Below are 17,663 nucleotides of genomic sequence, written 5' to 3' on the forward strand. Positions count from 1 at the left end.
CCCTTGGCATCCCTTCTATGGTTGTAGGGTGAGTTTGCCATTCCAGGCATCCCAAGTGAAGAAGGGTACAATGAAGGAGGGGAGGAGACTTTAAAACTCCACATCCACCTTCAGAACACGTTTTCCCCCACCACTTGCTGTATATAGGGGAATTATTAGGTTCTGTTCCCATGTTCAGTAGTCCCAGTGTTTAGAGATGGCTGAGATGTGATCCAATAGGTTTCTTCAATCTCTAGTTTTGGAGACATCTTTTTAGTTCCCTTTTCTGGACAAATTGCACTTTAGTGGCTTATTGGGGATGGGAGGCATGTGTTCCTCTTTGGGGTAGGGATAACCCAACAGCTGTTTTCAGTGGCTGGACTCTTCCAGTGGGTTATTGTCTCACCTCATGTCCAACAGAACAGGTGCAAAGGAACTTGCTTTAAAAAAAATCACAGTTTAGGCTTAAAAAAAAATCTAAATTGAACATTTTAGCTGGCTATGTAGGGCATTTTACTTAGTAGCAGGCACCTGTGTTTGGAGAAACCCCAATCCTCCCAGCTTTTCAGCACCGACCTTCTTTCCCATGCTCCTGCACTGCTTGATCTAGGTTCTTCTAAGACTGTTGTGTGACTTTACTGCCTATTTTATATGCTTGTTTTCCACCAAGGATAGGGTTGGGGAAGGTTACTTTATTTTTTATTCTTGGCATGATAGAGCACCTGAGTCTTTGCACAAGAAAGCTTCCTTTGCACAGAATGAGCTTCTAGCTTTTGTACAGACTAACTGAATGTATTTGGGCAGAGGGGGCTGAGGGAACGAATCAATTCCAAACAAACAAAAGACCCCTAAGTATAATGCCTTTTCTGAGTGAGTGCTTGTTGTAAATGGAGATTGTAATACAAATGGGAGGACAGGTCTAGTTACAATTTGATGCAAAGTGTGGTTTTATTTTTGTACTGATATGGATAAGAGACTGTACAGCATCTATTTATTTAGATGATTTATGTGGTAAATGTTGCAAAGTTATTAAAAATATTAAATATGAGAACTGACATTTAACTAATGGCTTGTTTCTGTGTTGTCATTTTCCCCCTTAATCCTGCAGTTCCATTCTTTCTATTTCTGCTGACCTCTTGGCCTATGGGATGAATGTGCAGTAGTGCTATTGGCTTAGGAGAGATGGAAATCATATGTGTATGATGAACAGGGCAGAGGGATCATGTTTAGTGAGGGCAGTAAGGGCATTTTCTGACACCTCCCTTATTGGACCATCTCAAGCAGGTTAGGTTTTTTTTTATTAATTTTAAAAATGGAAAGTGAGTTTTAAGCTGACCTCTCAGGATCCCTTTCAGTCCTATATTGCTGTTATTCTGTACAACACAGAATGCACCTACTAGGCACCCAAAAGTAAATCCATAGTCTTTGCTGCCAAATGTTCTGTGCACACACTACTTTAGGATTGACTGGATTCCAAATTGCTGGGATAGAGAGGGAGACTGTGATTTTTCTTCCCCCTCTCTAGCTGTTTCTGGAAAAAAGCCTGAAGTGGCCTTAAAACTGCTTAATCAGTGGAAGCTGCTGGGGGGGAGGACCCTCTAAAAATGCAGGACCTCAAGAGGTCATTTGCATTGTTTGAGCCTAGGACTATCTCTGCTTCTTTGTATATTGAGGTGAAACACACCCACCCACTGTCCTGGTCTACAGTTTTTGTACCAATATAATACAGATTTACACACTTAATTATTTCAGTTAAGTTATATGGTACAACTCATAGCATGAATGCAATTATACTCGCATAAAGATACATATATGGCAAAGCTTATTCCCCTTTCCATATGGGAATAAGCTATAGGAGTATAGCACCCTTAGGCAGCTATAATTACATCCACAGTAGTGGCTGTTACTGCTTTACCAATAGTGGTATAGTTATAGTGGTACAACTGTGTGTAGATAAGCTCTAATTCTGAGCACCCTATTGATTTCAAACAGAATAGTGAGTGTAACAGAGCCGATGGGACCTAATTGTGCTTCAAGAATCAAACTAGAACCTTGGCTAGTTCAAGGGAACATGGTTAGGTCTCACCTGCTGTGCAGTAGGAAAATGGGCTTTAACTATGAGAAAAGGACAATGGGAAAGGAACTGCCAGGGTGGGTCAGACCAGTGGTCCATGTAGTGCAGCATTCTGTCCCTGGCAGTGGCCAGCACTAGCTGCTGCTTCAGGAGAAAGGGAAAGAAACCCTGTGGTGGGTGTTATAGGATAACCTGATCTCAGGGAAACTTTCTTCCTGGCCCCCATTCTTCAGTGGGCAGCTTATGTCTTGAAGCATGGGCGTTTCCATCCTTTCCCAAACATGTTTTGGTTCTTTGATGCCTTACTTATAACTTGGGCTAGTCTTGTTATCTTGAGCTGTGTCCAGACCTTTCCTGAGCAACGTGCTATCGGCAGGTCCCTCGAACTGCACTGATGGGATGGGCAGGGACTGTCCACACACCTGCCCCCTTGACCCTGGGATCCGGGATCTCTTGGTGGGAAGGCAGCCCCATTGGCAACCGGTTCACAGCAGCCAGGAGCGGAGGGAGGGGGGCTGTATATCTAAAACTGTCCCCCCCCCTCTCAGCGCGTTTACACTCCAAGCCCCTGTGCTTTGCCCTGCTCTTTGCACCCCCAGGCCTCTTCCCCGGCCCTGCGCTTTGCCGCCCAAGCAGCGACCCAGCTCGCGCCTCCCTCCCTGCAGCCCGCGCGCGCGGTGCCTTTAAGAGCCCGCGCGCCTGCGCCCTCCTTTTTTTTTCCTAGCAACCGCCGCCGGGGAGACCCTGGTAACGGTGCACGGGGGAGGGGGAGAAAGAGAGGAGGGAGGTCACGTGCTGCCGCGCGGCCGGAGAGCGAGCGTGAGCGTGCGCGAGCCGGTGCAGCCCGAGTAGCAGCGGCGGCGGTGGCGGCAGCCTGAGAAGGGGGGAGGGAAGGAGGGAGAAGCGGGCGGGATTATTATGGGCTGTGGGTGCTGCTGCTGAGCAAGATGGAGCTGTCTGCAGTGGGGGAGCGAGTGTTCGCGGCCGAATCCATCATCAAGCGGCGGATCCGAAAGGTGAGCAGCCGCCCAGCCTGGCCCCGGCCCCCCGCTGCCGTGGGTTTGTTGCAATGGCCATTTCGCTAATCCTCCCTCCCTCTCTCTTTCCTCCCCCCCCCCCATCTGTGTTTTGCAGGGGCGCATCGAGTACCTGGTGAAATGGAAAGGCTGGGCCATCAAGTGAGTTGTTTGAGTATTTCTCCGTGTGTGTGTGTGTGAGCGCGCGCGTGTGTATATGTGTGTGTAAAGGGTTTTTCCCCAAATCTGCTCTGAGATATGCATCCCTTTTCCATGCCCGCAAACTGTACTCTGGGGTTGCCTCCTCTCCCCCCCTTCTCCTTTTTTATGCGGGTGTTCGTGTTTTGTTTATTTTGTTGTGCCTTGGCAGGTACAGCACTTGGGAACCTGAAGAGAACATCCTGGACTCCCGACTTATTGCAGCCTTTGAGCAGAAGTGAGTTTAATAGGGGAAAGCACATTTGTTTATTTGACATCTGAGCTACACCAAAAAAATGTATGTGTGTGTGGTTTTTTTTTTTTTTCCCTTAAGAAAAAGTTTAACTTTCTAAAATTTGACTCCCTAAAGGGAACGAGAGCGTGAGCTGTATGGGCCCAAGAAGAGAGGACCCAAGCCTAAAACTTTCCTCCTGAAGGTAACTCTTATTTAAATAACTTAGGCCCAGTTAGATGTATCCAAAATCCCGCTGCCTGTCGACTCTTGGAGGTACGTAACTCTCAAATGACTTGGGCCTTCCTTAGTCTGGGGGTCTGATACAACTAAATAAAAGGGGGGACTAGACGTAAGTGCATGAGATGCTGCTTGGGGTAGGGAGGGATTATCACCAATGGGATAGTAAAAGTTGGGGTGTGTGAGCACGTGTTTGTGGGGATGTTCTCTTCTTGTCAATCTTCTTCTTTCCTTCCCCCCCATCCACTCCCAGATGTTTGTCCCCCACATCTACCTGCTCTCTCTCCCCACCACAGTGGTATTTCATTCGTCATCGTCGCCGCCCCCCCCTTCCCCTTTGGTCTGTATGTGATAATATAGCAGCATACTTAGTGGCTATGAAAAGGTTTTGTAGTTGGTTTTTTTTTAGATATGACAAGGGTCCTGATGCTGCCTCCCCTCCTCTTCACATGTCAGTATGCTAGATGCCCCCAGGTGCTATATTGGTGGTCCTTTGAGGCTCGCTGCTTGTTCTGGAATTCATGGAGTAACTCTACCTCTTCATGGCATAGTTAAAGACTCCACTTCATCCCCAATGACAGTGTCATTTCCATATCTGTTTCTTCATGCATAGTCATGTTTTGTCTCACAGGGAAGACTTAAAAAAAAAAAAAAAGGCAGAGTCCCCAGTTTTCTCCTTTTAAAATCTGGTGGTGGTGACCTTTGTAGCAGAAGTTAACAGATTTTTCCGGTAAGAGTTAGTATCTGCCATATTTTCAGGGCCAGCGCAACCCATTAGGCGACCTAGGGCACTACAATTTGGGGGGCGGCAACTGCGGCGGTATTTCGGCGGCAGGACCTTCTGCTGCCTCTGTGGGGGGCGGCATTTCAGGGCGGGACTTCCCGCCGCCTAGGGCGGCAGAAACGGTGGCAGTGCACCAGCATATTCTGCTTTCTGAGTGACACCCTGTAGACCAATTTATTGCATTATTGCTCCCCTAACAATCCCAATCCTGGATCATAAATGAATGGAGGTGCCAGAATATCATCCAGTGTATTTAAAACAAATTTGCATGGGGAGTCAGGAATTTCTCAGTTCTGGTCTAATCTGATACCCAGATGCTATGGAGATGGGTGATTTAGTAATGCATCTAATACTCCTATCTCAGGCATTGACTCATGCGATTTAGGCAAGTGACTTTACATTTTTGTGTCTGCTTTCCCCATCTGTAAAATGGGGTTAATACTTTGCTTTCCTGCCTCATAGGAGTGTTGAGAGGCTTCACATCTTCAAAGCTCTGTTGAAACATAAGTGAAGTGCTAAGTGGCAGCACTCAAAGTTCTGTGCAATAGGACAGTGGTTCTCAACCAGGGTATGCATATTCCTGGGGGTACTCCAAGGTCTTCCAGGGGGTACATCGACTCCTCTAGATATTTGCCTAGTTTTACAACAGGCTACATAAAAAGCACTAGCAAAGTCAGTACAAACTAAAATTTCATACAGAGCAGTATAAACAAGTCATTGTCTATCTACTATACACTGAAATGTAAGTACAATATTTATATTCCAGTTGATTTATTTTATAATTGTATGGTAAAAATGAGAATGTAAGCAATTTTTCAGCAATAGTGGCTGTGACACTCTTGTATTTTTATGTCTGATTTTGTAAGCAAGTAGTTTTTAAGTGAGGTGAAACTTGGGGGTACACAAGACAAATCAGACTCCTTCAAGGTGTACAGTATTCTGGAAAGTTGAGAACCACTGCAATAGGATGCCCCCGTTATCTTCTTTGGAAAGATACAGCATATGGGAGGACCACAGAAATAGTTTAAAAATTGTGGGGAGAATCTTCCTGGGGTTTTCTGGATGCCCTGGTAAAAATTGGGGAGCTCTTTGAAAAATTTTAGGAAGCAGTGGTGGTGATTGGAACATCCCCCCTCTCGTGCCCTCTCCCCCCCCCCAACACACACACCTTGCCTACATTATTACTCTTGCCGTAATTAAAAACTGAAAATGATAAAAATCTGTTTGCTTTCCCCACTAATGGGTGTGTTTCTTTTTACTCTTCACTCAGTGAAACTGAGCTAGTCAGTTTCACTCTATAGTCAGTTTTTATCTCTGACACTTATGCTTTAGATCTTCTTGCGTTTGGGAGTCCAATAATGCAGAGGAAAGCTTAGGGTGACACTATTGACTTAAAAATAACACTTCTGCTTGAATTTTTTAACCTACTATTACTTGTAACACTTGAAATCTGAAAAGAAACATTCTAATTTTTGCTTCTTTATTTACATTGAGTATTTGACAACTCTAATCAGTTTCCCTGAATGGTCAGTTGGTTTCCTCTTCTGTCTGTGTGGGACACAGCAACATGGAAGGGAAACATTTCATTAAAAAATTTAAATGTGTAATAGTATATATAGCAAAATGTGATTGTAAAGTCACAAAAAGCTGGCAGGGCATCTCAGAAACGTGTGTAGATTCTGAATCTACCTTACTTCTAACTTACTGTCTAAATTGATTAGATTTCTAGTTAATGGTTTTCTATTTTTAAAAAATATTGGGGGTGGGGGACACAAATCATTGACACTTCAAGAGATAAGCATTCCTATAATTTCTTAAACACCACCACAACTAACAATATTTCTTCCCTGGTGTCTTGACTTGCCTTAATTCTTTTCCCCACCAACTCTTGAAATCTACTTGACTGTTACTGAAAACCTCTGACTTGTGCTTGTAGTTAGCTTGACACGCTGGAGAAGAGGGTGAAGTGTGGAACAAAAAACCACCACTGGTAGGTTGATGCCTCGCTGTGGGGAGCACTGAGTAGGGCAGGAGCTGCTGGCGTCTCCCTCTGGGGAGGAGGTCTGGTGAGATGAGGTTGTGCTGGGGACTTGCCTTAGTTGCTGGTGTCTTTGACTTCTGATCCAGCCCTAAAAATAACACCCCGACTAGACAGCAAGAAATAACTCTCTTTTGGTTTAGTACCATATGAACTTGTCCAAACTTTTTGAGGAAACTTTGCAATATGATTTCAGTTAGAAAAATCTGCTAAAAGTGGCCCTTCAGTCCTTTGTATTGAAGTCCTAGCTTTCTGACTGCCAAAGCCAAGGTTTTGACTCCTGTTAATCCTGCAGGACTGATGCCACTACAGGAGGAGAAGCAGGGTTCTGTTCTGTCTCACACATTAAACATGTTGTCAGTTCTTTTGACTGCAGAATCTCTTGCCGATGAGGACTTCTGAAGCATGGGGGAGAAACTTGACTCTTGGGTCCCCGGGGGAGTTTGCAGAGCTGGCAGTTAGAACAATATTCTTTTTGACTTGCAAACTCAACCGATTAGAACGGGAAGGCATGGAGATTAAATACGGAACCAAACCACGACTGGTTTTAAAAGGCTAGCGCGCACTCGTAATGAATGGTTTCATATATAATGTTTCTGACCAAGATTTTCAAATGTGGTGTTTAAAGTTAGGTTTCTAAATCCATATTACAGCATCTAAATAAGTGCCCTGATTTGAAATTCCGTTTGCTTATTTATTTAGTTACCTTAATACTGATTTGGAGCCAGATTTACAAAGGAATTACTCTTTGATTTGAGTTATGTGCCTAAGCTGTTTGGGCACTTCTGAAAATCCCACTAGGTGCCTATCTGCATCTTCAGGCACCTGATTGTTTTGTAAATCTAGCCATTGGTGCCTTAAGTCAGACTTCTAATGCTTGGCTTTTCTATCAGATCGCTAAGGGATATCACACCTGTGTTTATGATATCACTAACAAGCTCTTGCATCCTGGATGGCAGGACTGAAAGTGTGGGCTTCAGTTGCAGTATTTTGGGTAGGAGGTTTAGCTGTATTCCCTGGATATTCGAGTCAAACTTTCCCATGGATGAAGAGCTCAAGCTCAGAAGATGAGTTTATTTGCAGGGGGGGGATCATGGCACGCGATAGCCTGTAAGGTGAGACTAACTTATGGAAAACATAAGTTGTTGCTTTGGGAGGGGAATTTGGAGTGGCTGATGTGGGACAGTCCTTTCCAATCTTTATTAATGTGACATCTCTGATAGACCTTGTCTGTAGCAGGTTTCTTGAGGGTTTAAAAATATATAGATAGGAAATAACAATAAGATTCAGTCTGGGGGAAAATGGAAGCTCATGCAGGGTAATAGAGACACAGTAACTGTCCCACATTTTGCATGCAACTTTTGTCTTCCTCTCCCACCTCCCTGGCCTACTTCTTTCCTCACAGCTTTATTGGCTTGGCAAATTCAGGGGTCACATGCAGCTCCTTAAGGTCATGCATGTGCTATTGGAGGACATGTCCCTGACCCTCGTGCTCAGCTTGCAGAGATCTCTATTCTCAGTCACTTTAAGGTAATGATTGGAGGGTGTTAATGGAGGAAGAGGTAGTAATCGAGAGCGTGCAGTAATAGACTGCACTTGCCCTGCACAATAGGGGATTTCCCTCTTGCTGCTTGCAAGACCTAATTTGGTCTGTAAACTGAAGTGGAGGGAGGCGCAACATGGTGTTAAGCAACTTTCCCCCTCAAACTCCGCTTTTGATCTCCCTGTTCATAAATTACCCGTCAGCAGGTTGAAATTGAAATTTGTTCCCTCATAGCATTCATTTCTCCTCCAATGGGAAAACACAGTTTATGGTAGCGTTGCTTAGGAGCACAGCTTGCTGTTGCTCTGTCAGCTAAAGGTTGCAGAATAGACAGGCAGTAAAACAAGGCAGAATGTTAGCCAAAGAGGTGAAAGGGGAAATAAGGGCTCTTATAAATACACCTCTACCTCGATATAACGCTGTCCTCGGGAGCCAAAAAAAATCTTACCGCATTATAGGTGAAACCGCGTTATATTGAACTTGCTTTGATCCACCGGAGTGCGCAGCCCCGCCCCCCCGGAGCACTGCTTTACCGTGTTATATCCAAATTCGTGTTATATCGGGTCACGTTATATCAAGGTAGCGGTGTATATTATTTGAGGGGGGAGTACAAGACAAAGCAGATGCACTAATAAACAGGGGGAATCGTGTAAATACGGCAGAGCTACTGAAATGTTTTATTTTGAATCAAAACAAGAAAAGAGTTGCATCCAAGGTCTTTATTACTTCCTATTTGTAGAGTTATTGACATAAATTAGGTAAAGTAAGATTTGTGGGGAACTTAAATATGTACTTATCACCCTGTCTTCAGTATGTGTGTCCTAGAGTGTGAAGGGAAGGAACTGATGAAATTATTTGTTAGATCACTAGCAATATTATTTAAAAAAGAACAGAAGTAGGGAGGTGCTAGTGGATGAGAATTCATTAGGAGGCTGAGCAAATGTGATACAGATTTCCAAAAGAAGGAAAAAAAGTGATCCTAGCAATTACTGTGCTGTAAGTCAACCTTCGTTCTCTGTTAAACGAGAACAAAATCTCTAGATGTTTGCAGACTGTTTCATCTTGGTGAAAACGGAACCGTGATCAGTAAACAGGGTATTCTATGTACGGCACTGAGCACATCTTCCACACTAAAGTCACAAAGGTAAAGACAGTTCCTGCTCCAAGGAATTTACCATCTGAAGGAGGCATTTAAGATGCACTTGTGAAGTTCAGAGAAAGGATCAACTTTTATTGTCTTAAACTATGAACCCTTACAATTCATGAGCACCATAGAAGAACTGAGCTTTCAGCAGGGAGAAGTGTGTTTCTTGCAGAGATTTGAGTGGGAAGAAGACTTTGTAAACTGGGATTGGGAGGTAGTTCTCGGTATAGAGGGAAGCAGGCACATAGCCAGGAGTGGGAGGAGAAAATGAATGGGTCAGCAAAACTATCAACTTTCAGGGGGAAGAGAGGAGCATTTGTAAATGATATCTGACAAACTTGATCACATATTTGGTAGAATTACTGAACTATAGTGGCTGGAAGGAACACGGTAGTTGGAACATCTGGATTTTTGCGAAAGCATTTGATATTGTTTCTTGAAACTTTACTTGAAAAATGAATTCAAGCTGACTTGGGTATGTGTACTCTAACATGAATTGCTAAGCATCGCAAAGAATGTAAACTAAGCAATGATTAACAGCAGCGTATTGAGTTGGAGGGAGTGTTAGGTTCCATTTTAGCCTATTTGTTGTAAATCTATCAGAGGAGAAAACCAGCATGTTAATTCCATTCATAGGATAGTAAAATAAAAAGGTGTCATGAGGGTAGGGAAATAAAATATGGGCAGGAAATAAGAAATGGATTCAACCAGGAAAAATACAGACAAGTGCTTCTGGGATAGGAAGTAATCTGGGACACAAGTATTCAATGAGCAAAAGAAACTTTGAGAGCAGAAATACTTTTAAAAGAGAGACACACATACCATGGTGTGATAGTGAAAAGCAAATTAGACATCAGATTAGTGTTATGTAGTGGCAGAAAAGACAAGGGATTTTATAGATTTGCTGTGCAGAGGGATTCATGCCAGCTATCACGGATTTAATAATCCCTCATTGTATGGCTTCAGTTCACTTGGAATAAGATATGTTGTTCCCTGCACCGCACCACACCACTAGATAATCCCAAACTGGAGGGAGTTCAGAGAAGAGCAATAAAAATGCTTGAGGGGCTGTGATAATGATGTGTGAGACAAGACACAGATTCAAAGTAAAATATCGACCAGAATAGCTTGGTTAAAAGATGTCTGAAGAGAACCACAACCATCTGTATGTATTTAAATGGTGAGGAAAAGAGTGAGGATTTATTTGGGTTCAAAGAGCTATTGAAGCATACTAGACTGTAGGCTCTTTGGGTTAGGAATCTGAATATCTGTGCTGTAGTGTAAGGCACATAGGGCATGGAATAATGGATGAGTCTGAGCCAAAAGAAACTCTGGATGCGTATTAGGACGTCATTCCTGACAGTGAAATCTGTTAGGATTTGTCTGTGCTAGAGATTTTTAACCTTTGCCGAGGATAAACACAGGCTTGTGGCCTGGAATAAATATTTGGGGAGTGTCCACACTGGCCTTAAACACGTTAACCACCTTGAGTTATTTGATAATCGTTTAACTCCAGGTATAAAACATCTAGTGTAGATGAGCCTTTAGATTGTGAAATCGTTTCCAGATGAAGCAGTAGAAGCCCCCATCCATCACTGGAGCTGCTTACAGTTAGACTAGACAAAGCACTGGAGAGTTTACTGTAGGGAACAGCCCTGTATTAGCCAGAGATGAGCTACGTGCCCTCAAATCTCCATTCCCAACTTCTCCTATTGTATGGCAGGGCTGCTTGAGAGGTTTGGGGCTTCCTGCAGCTTGTGTTGTTGTCATAACTTGGGATTGAAGTGGGCAGAGTGGGGGAAGTCAGCAGGAGTGGAATCTTTTGGGATCAGATATAAGGAGTTGGGGTGGGTTCATAAGCCCTGTCTTGGTTTCTCACTTCGATGACTTTTAAAGTGCTGCTGCTAAGTTTCTGAGCGTGTTCTCCCCATTCTCATGATGAGAGCTATAGGTCCAGTACAAGCTGCGTGATGGCAGAGGAGATAATAGTGCAGCTTAAAACCTTAGCTCCCCAGAACCTGTCCTGAGCTCTGTGTGTGTGTTTGTGTGTGTCAGGAGGACGAGGTGAGACAGTGGATGTTGTGTCCTGGGGACTGCAGTTCTCACTGTGGTCACTAGATGGTACAAGAATCATGGATTCTAAGTTGGAAGGCAATAACGGGTGTGGGGCCAAAAGGTCTGGTTACTTCTGGCCATGGCTGGGTTTTGGGGGCAAGGGAATTATAGAGTGACTCTATTTGGGATGAGGGAGAGTCTGTTTCAGAGGGGTACGGGCATCTTATCCTTGCAAGGCGCCATTTAAAGCGTGACTCTGCTCTGAAAATCAAGTGTAAAATTACCCTGTAGGGTTCCGTGTTTGTTGTCTTCAGATCAGACTATCTCAATTTACAAATGAAAATGTAATTAGCTCCCTGCAGAAAATCCTGTTGCTGATGCACGAGCCAGAGTAAATTCCAGCTCACTCTCCCAGTGACATCGTGGCTGTACAGGACTAAGAAGAACTAAAAACGTTTTTCCCAAACGTTAGCAGATATGACTCCTGATGCATTTATCGGGGAGGAGGGGGGAGAACAGCTCTTTTTTTTTTTTTTTTTTCCTCTGAGAAAAGCAGGTGCTGCTTCTACACTTTCACTATTTAATCTGTCACGTTAAACAAATATCTCATCTGAAGGGGCAGGACAAATCTGGTTTTTAGAGGGAGAATAAGAACACAGGAATTGCATCGGAACCTAGGGGTGGAATAGGAACATAAGAATTGCATCGGGAACTACAATAGACCCTAGGTCAGGGGTAGTTAATTATTTTTTTGTCAAGGTATAGTCAAGGTCCAGACTCCAGAGAAACATTTTTCACACCACAGTAAGATGATGATAAGTAAATAAAAAGATTTTTGCAGTCTGTTCAAAAGCATCTGATGGTCTGGATTTGGCCCGTGGTCCGCGTATTGATTAAATAAATTAAATTATGGAGATATACATCTCAGAGAACTGGAAGGGACCCCGAAGGGTCATCAAGTCCAGCCCCCTGCCTTCACTAGCAGGACCAAGTACTGATTTTTGCCCCAGATCCCTAAGTGGCCCCCTCAAGGATTGAGCTCACAACCCTGGGTTTAGCAGGCCAATGCTCAAACCACTGAGCTATCCCTTACCCTTGCCCTAGGTCCCTCTAGCCCAGTATCCTGTCTATGACAGTGACCAGCACCAGATGTTTCAGAGGAAGGAGTAGGGACCCCGCAGCAGGCATGTGTGAGATAATCTCCTCTTTCCCCTCCCTCTCCCCCCGCCCTGACACACACACTAGGCTAAAATCCTAAAACATGAGGTTTAACATCCCTTCCAAAATTTGCATTGTCATTAATTATGATAACTCCAGATATTCTTGATCTCCATACAGACAACCCAGGGGAGTACAGACCAGTCAGCTTAACTTCAGTACCTGGAAAGATAATTAAGCAATCAGTTCGCATATACCTAGATGATAATACGGTGATAAGTAACAGTCAGCGTGGATTTATCAAGAACAAACCTAATAGCTTTCTTTGATAGGGTAATGAGCCTTGTGGATAGCGGGGAAGTGGTAGATGTGGTATATCTTGATTTTAATAAGGCTTTCGATACTGTCTCACATGACCTTCTCATAAACAAATGAGGGAAATACAACCTAGATAGAGCTGCTATAAGGGGGTGCATAACTGATTGGACAACCGTTCCCAGAGAGTAGTTATCAGTGGTTCACAGTCAAGCTGGAAGGGCATATCAAGTGGGGTCCTGCAGGGATTGGTCCTGGGTCCGGTTCTGTTCAATATCTTCATCAATGATTTAGATAATGGCATAGAGAGTACACTTATAAAGTTTGCAGACGATACCAAGCTGGGAGGGGTTGTAAGTGCTTTGGAGAATAGGATTAAAATTCAAAATGATCTGGACAAACTGGAGAAATGGTCTGAAGTAAATAGGATGAAATTCAATAAGGACAAATGCAAAGTACTCCACTTAGGAAGGAACAATCAGTTGCACGCATACAAAATGGGAAATGACTGCCTAGGAAGAAGTACTGCGGAAAGGGATCTGGGGGCATAGTGGATCACAAGCTAAATATGAGTCAACAGTGAAACACTGTTGCAAAAAAAAGCAAACATTCTGGGTTGTATTACCAGGAGTGTTGCAAGCAAGACACGAGAAGTAATTCTTCCGCTCTGCTGTGCTCTCAATAGGCCTTAACTGGAGTACTATGTGCAGTTCTGGGGGCCACGTTTCAGGAAAGATGTGGACAAATTGGAGAAAGTCCAGAGAAGAGCAATAAAAATGAATAAAGGTCTAGAAAGCATGACCTATGAGGGAAGATTAAAAAAAAATGGGTTTGTTTAGTTTGGAGAAAACTGAGGGGGGACATTAGTTTTCAAGTACATAAAAGGTTGTTACAAGGAGAAGGGAGGTAAATTGTTCTCATTAACCTCTGAGGATAGGACAAGAAGCAATTAGCTTAAATTGCAGCAAGTGAGGTTGGTTAGACATTAGGAAAAACTTCCTGACTGTCAGGGCGGTTAAGCACTGGAGTAAATTGCTTAGGGAGGTTGTGGAATCTCTTAAAAATCTCCAGTGACAGAGCAGGTTAGACAAACAACTGTCAGAGATGGTCTATACTTAGTCCTGCCTTGAGTACAGGGGAATAGACTACAAGACCTCTCGTGGTCCCTTCCACTCCTATAATTCTATGTCCAATATCTTTTTGAACCTTGAATCTGAGACTTTCCTCTCACAGTATCCATCAGACCATTACCTTCTCCATCAACCTTCCTAAAGATCCATTTCTCCCATGACACCTACAAGAAGTTAACCAACTAATAGTCTGGAGGGGACTTTGCTTGCTTGCTTTATTCCTCTCCCCTATCTTTCATCTTGTTTGTCTTCTAGATTGGGAGGGATAGCTCAGTGGTTTGAGCATTGGCCTGCTAAACCCAGGGTTGTGAGTTCAATCCTTGAGGGGGCCACTTAGGGCTCTGGGGCAAAATCAGTACTTGGTCCTGCCTAGTGAAGGCAGGGGGCTGGACTCGATGATCTTTCAAGGTCCCTTCCAGTTCTAGGAGATAGGATATCTCCATTAATTTATTTAGGGGGCTGGAGCACATGACTTATGAAGAGAGGCTGAGGGAACTGGGATTGTTTAATCTGCAGAAGAGAAGAATGAGGGGGGATTTGATAGCTGATTTCAACTACCTGAAAGGGGGTTCCAAAGAGGATGGATCTAGACTGTTCTCAGTGGTACCTGATGACAGAACAAGGAGTAATTGTCTCAAGTTGCAGTGGGGGAGGTTTAGGTTGGATATTAGGAAAAACTTTTTCACTATGAGGGTGGTGAAGCACTGGAATGGGTTACCTAGGGAGGTGGTGGAATCTCCTTCCTTAGAGGTTTTTAAGGTCAGGCTTGACAAAGCCCTGGCTGGGATGATTTAGTTGGGAATTGGTCCTACTTTGAGCAGGGGGTTGGACTAGATGACTTCCTGAGGTCCCTTCCAACCCTGATATTCTATGATTGTGAGCTTATGGACACAGTCCCTGCTCCCTACATTCAGACAGTGCCTAGCATGCTTTCGGGTTCTTACTCACCCCAAATAAACTTCTTGGTGCTCAGCCCCACCAGCAACCACCATATGCTTATTAGGACGATTGGCACCTTCTCCTGGTGACAGGGTATAGTTACAATTGAGCATAGCTTTAGAATCTCTGGCACCAGGCTCCCTGGGCACTTTCCTTTGTGCTCCTCTTTCAGGGGAGCATGTAAGAAGGGGGAGGTCAAGGAAATGCTTGTACATGCAGTTCTGCTGTAGCGCTTAGTGAGGATGCTACTTATGATGACAGAAACGCTTCTCCTGTCAGTGTAGGTACTCCACCTCCTTGAGAGATGGTGGCTTTGTCTACAGGAGAAGCCCTCCCATAGATATAGCACTGTCTATACAGGGGGTAAGGTCGGTATAACTGCGTCACTCGGGTGAGGATTTTCCACACCCCTGAGCGACGCAGTTCTGCCGACATAAGTCCATAGTGTAGACCTAGTCTCAGACTCCCTCAAAGTGCAGTCCTTGGTAAGTCCTAGAATCTGACTGGCTGCCCTTCTCTAACTTCCCTTGTTTGTGAAGGAGCCATTCATGGTGATTGATAGTAACAGTCTGCAGACAACGTCTGCTGTTCCTTTCCTGTGGCTCTGAGTTCCTTGGTTGGTTGTTTTCATTGCTGCTGAACACACACCAGCAGGTTGTTTCTCTCATCTGTCAAAGATGATGCAAGTGTCAGAGCTGCCATCTTGGCTGATGCATTAGGGATTGAACGGGGGATTCTGGAGCTAAAGCAGGAGCTGCTACAGCTTGAACTAAAGAGCCAAGGCTCCATATCTAGGGGCTGTAACAGGCACTGAGAGGGCTTCTGGCAGCCATTCACCACTGGGTTACCTTAGTACTAGGGTCCTGTGCATTTGTTTCTTCATTTAAATATTATTTTGTATACAAACGAGGTGTAGCTCTCTGGCTCCTGACAGGGTGCCTCTAATGTGGTCTTGTCACCCCAAGCTGAGGTGCCCCCGATTCAAGGCCTGGCATATCTCAGGTCATCTCTGACTCCATTCTTCTCTCTCCCCCCCCACCGCAGGCTCGGGCCCAGGCGGAGGCCCTTCACATTGGGGATGTACACTTCTCTGTCAAGCCTGGCTCTAGCACCTCCTCACCCAAGCTGCACTCCAGCGCCGCAGTGCACCGGCTCAAGAAAGACATCCGGCGATGCCATCGGATGTCCCGGCGCCCCTTGCCCCGCCCAGACCCCCAGAACAGCGGGGGTGTGGGTGGGGGGGCTGGCATACGTCCTCCAGTCTCGCCCTTCTCCGAGACCGTCCGCATCATCAACCGCAAGGTGAAGCCTCGTGAGCCCAAACGCAGCCGCATCATCCTCAACCTCAAGGTCATTGACAAGGGTGGAAAGGCTGCAAGTGGAGGAGGGGGCCTGGCCCGGCCAAAGATCCCCTCACGAAACCGTGTCATTGGCAAGAGTAAGAAGTTCAGCGAGAGCATCCTCCGCACCCAGATCCGCCACATGAAGTTCGGCACCTTCTCACTGTACAACAAGCCATCTGCTGCACCGGCCACGTCTCTGGAGGGCAAGATGGAGGCAGGGGGCTCACAGGGTGCCTCCTGTGCGCTGATCATGGGCTCCACCCCTTACGATGCCCGCAGCTCCAGCTCCTCAGGCTGCCCCTCTCCTACCCCTCACTCCTCCTCCGACCCAGACGATTCTCCCCCAAAGCTGCTTCCCGAGACCCTGAGCCCCGCCATCCCTGACTGGCGCGAGTCGGAGGTCCTGGACCTGTCGATCCCACCAGAATCAGCGGCCACCAGCAAGCGCTCTCCCCCTGGGGGATGTGCTGGGGGCCAGACACCCTCATCGTCCCTCTCCTCTTCTGACCCGGAGCAGGAGGCTGGCGACTGGCGCCCCGAGATGTCCCCCTGCTCCAACGTGGTGGTCACAGATGTCACCAGCAATCTCCTGACCGTCACCATCAAGGAGTTCTGCAACGCAGAGGATTTTGAGAAGGTGGCAGCGGGTGGAGGAGGCAGCAAGTGAGAAGTTGGCTCCCTGCTTTGGGGGGGTAGGGGAGGCTCTGCTGGAAGAAGTCATGGTGTGAATGGCTGTTGTTAGTTTTCTCCTACTCTCCCCCTCCCCTTCCCCGGTTCTTTTTCTTTCTGCTCGGAGACTGGGGTGGGAGTTGGAGGGCAGAGGTGTCTGAAGTTCCCAGATGTCACAGCTGCAAGGGGTTGGGCTGGGGAATGATCATTTGTCTTCAAAGAACATGTTGTCAAACTGGTATGGAGCCTGGGCGACAACAGGGTGTGTGTATGTTGGGGCTGGGTGGGGAAGGATCCCCCCCATCTTTTCTGAAGATATGGGGGAGCTCCTGCTACTGGAGAGATGGATAAGGCATTTGAAAGGGGCTGTGCTCCCCCCACCCTCCCCCTCTGCCCTGCACTGTGTACACACTCTTCCACTTCTCCAGTTCTTCACCCTGCCTTCTCCCAGGGCAGCTCTGACCCTCTCCTTTCTCTGTGGCATGGGATGGCTGTCTCTTATGATCCAGCTTCAGTAGCTCTGGCTGTATCTCTGGGAGAGGGACACTGTCGGGGTGGGGGTGGGGGGGTGGAACAGAAGGTAAAGCATCAGGGCTAGAACGAGATTGCAACAGAGCCCGAGTGGGGGGGTTGTACCCCTACAACACATGCCCCCGGCTCACTTCCTTCTTGCTTTTACTAGTGGTGCTAACTTGGCAGTTGTATGGGCACTTTGAGACCACCTGGGCCCTTCCTCCTCCCTTCTGCTCCTTCCCTTCCAGATCTTCCAGTCTGCTCAGCTTTGTTGGGCCTGTCACTTCCAGCCT

At 45.8% G+C, this 17,663-nt stretch overlaps 1 protein-coding gene across 2 annotated transcripts; it reads left to right on the forward strand.

Annotated features, from left to right (window-relative positions):
* Positions 1 to 2,986: 2,986 nt before the first annotated feature.
* On the forward strand, positions 2,987 to 17,410 carry CBX6 (chromobox 6). 2 transcript variants are annotated; one of them, XM_024199638.3, is made up of 5 exons: positions 2,987 to 3,069; positions 3,188 to 3,231; positions 3,440 to 3,505; positions 3,638 to 3,704; positions 15,890 to 17,410. In XM_024199638.3, the coding sequence occupies exons 1-5, from the start codon at positions 3,001 to 3,003 to the stop codon at positions 16,853 to 16,855; spliced, it is 1,212 nt and encodes a 403-aa protein (XP_024055406.1). In that variant the 5' UTR covers positions 2,987 to 3,000; the 3' UTR covers positions 16,856 to 17,410. The 2 variants fall into 2 exon arrangements, with proteins under 2 accessions (XP_024055406.1, XP_024055407.1); XM_024199639.3 differs by having other exon boundaries at positions 15,944 to 17,410.
* The last annotated feature ends 253 nt before the right edge of the window (positions 17,411 to 17,663 follow it).

This window comes from Terrapene carolina, unplaced genomic scaffold (genome assembly GCF_002925995.2).
Source record: "Terrapene carolina triunguis isolate 2854851 unplaced genomic scaffold, T_m_triunguis-2.0 Scaffold247, whole genome shotgun sequence".
NCBI lineage: Eukaryota > Metazoa > Chordata > Testudines > Emydidae > Terrapene > Terrapene triunguis.

Coding starts and splice junctions, on each gene's coding strand:
- CBX6 (XM_024199638.3), top strand. CDS start 3,001: ATGGAGCTGTCTGCAGTGGGGGAGCGAGTGTTCGCGGCCGAATCCATC. Junction 3,070..3,187: donor TCAAGCGGCGGATCCGAAAG/GTGAGCAGCCGC, acceptor TGTGTTTTGCAG/GGGCGCATCGAGTACCTGGT. Junction 3,506..3,637: donor ATTGCAGCCTTTGAGCAGAA/GTGAGTTTAATA, acceptor GACTCCCTAAAG/GGAACGAGAGCGTGAGCTGT.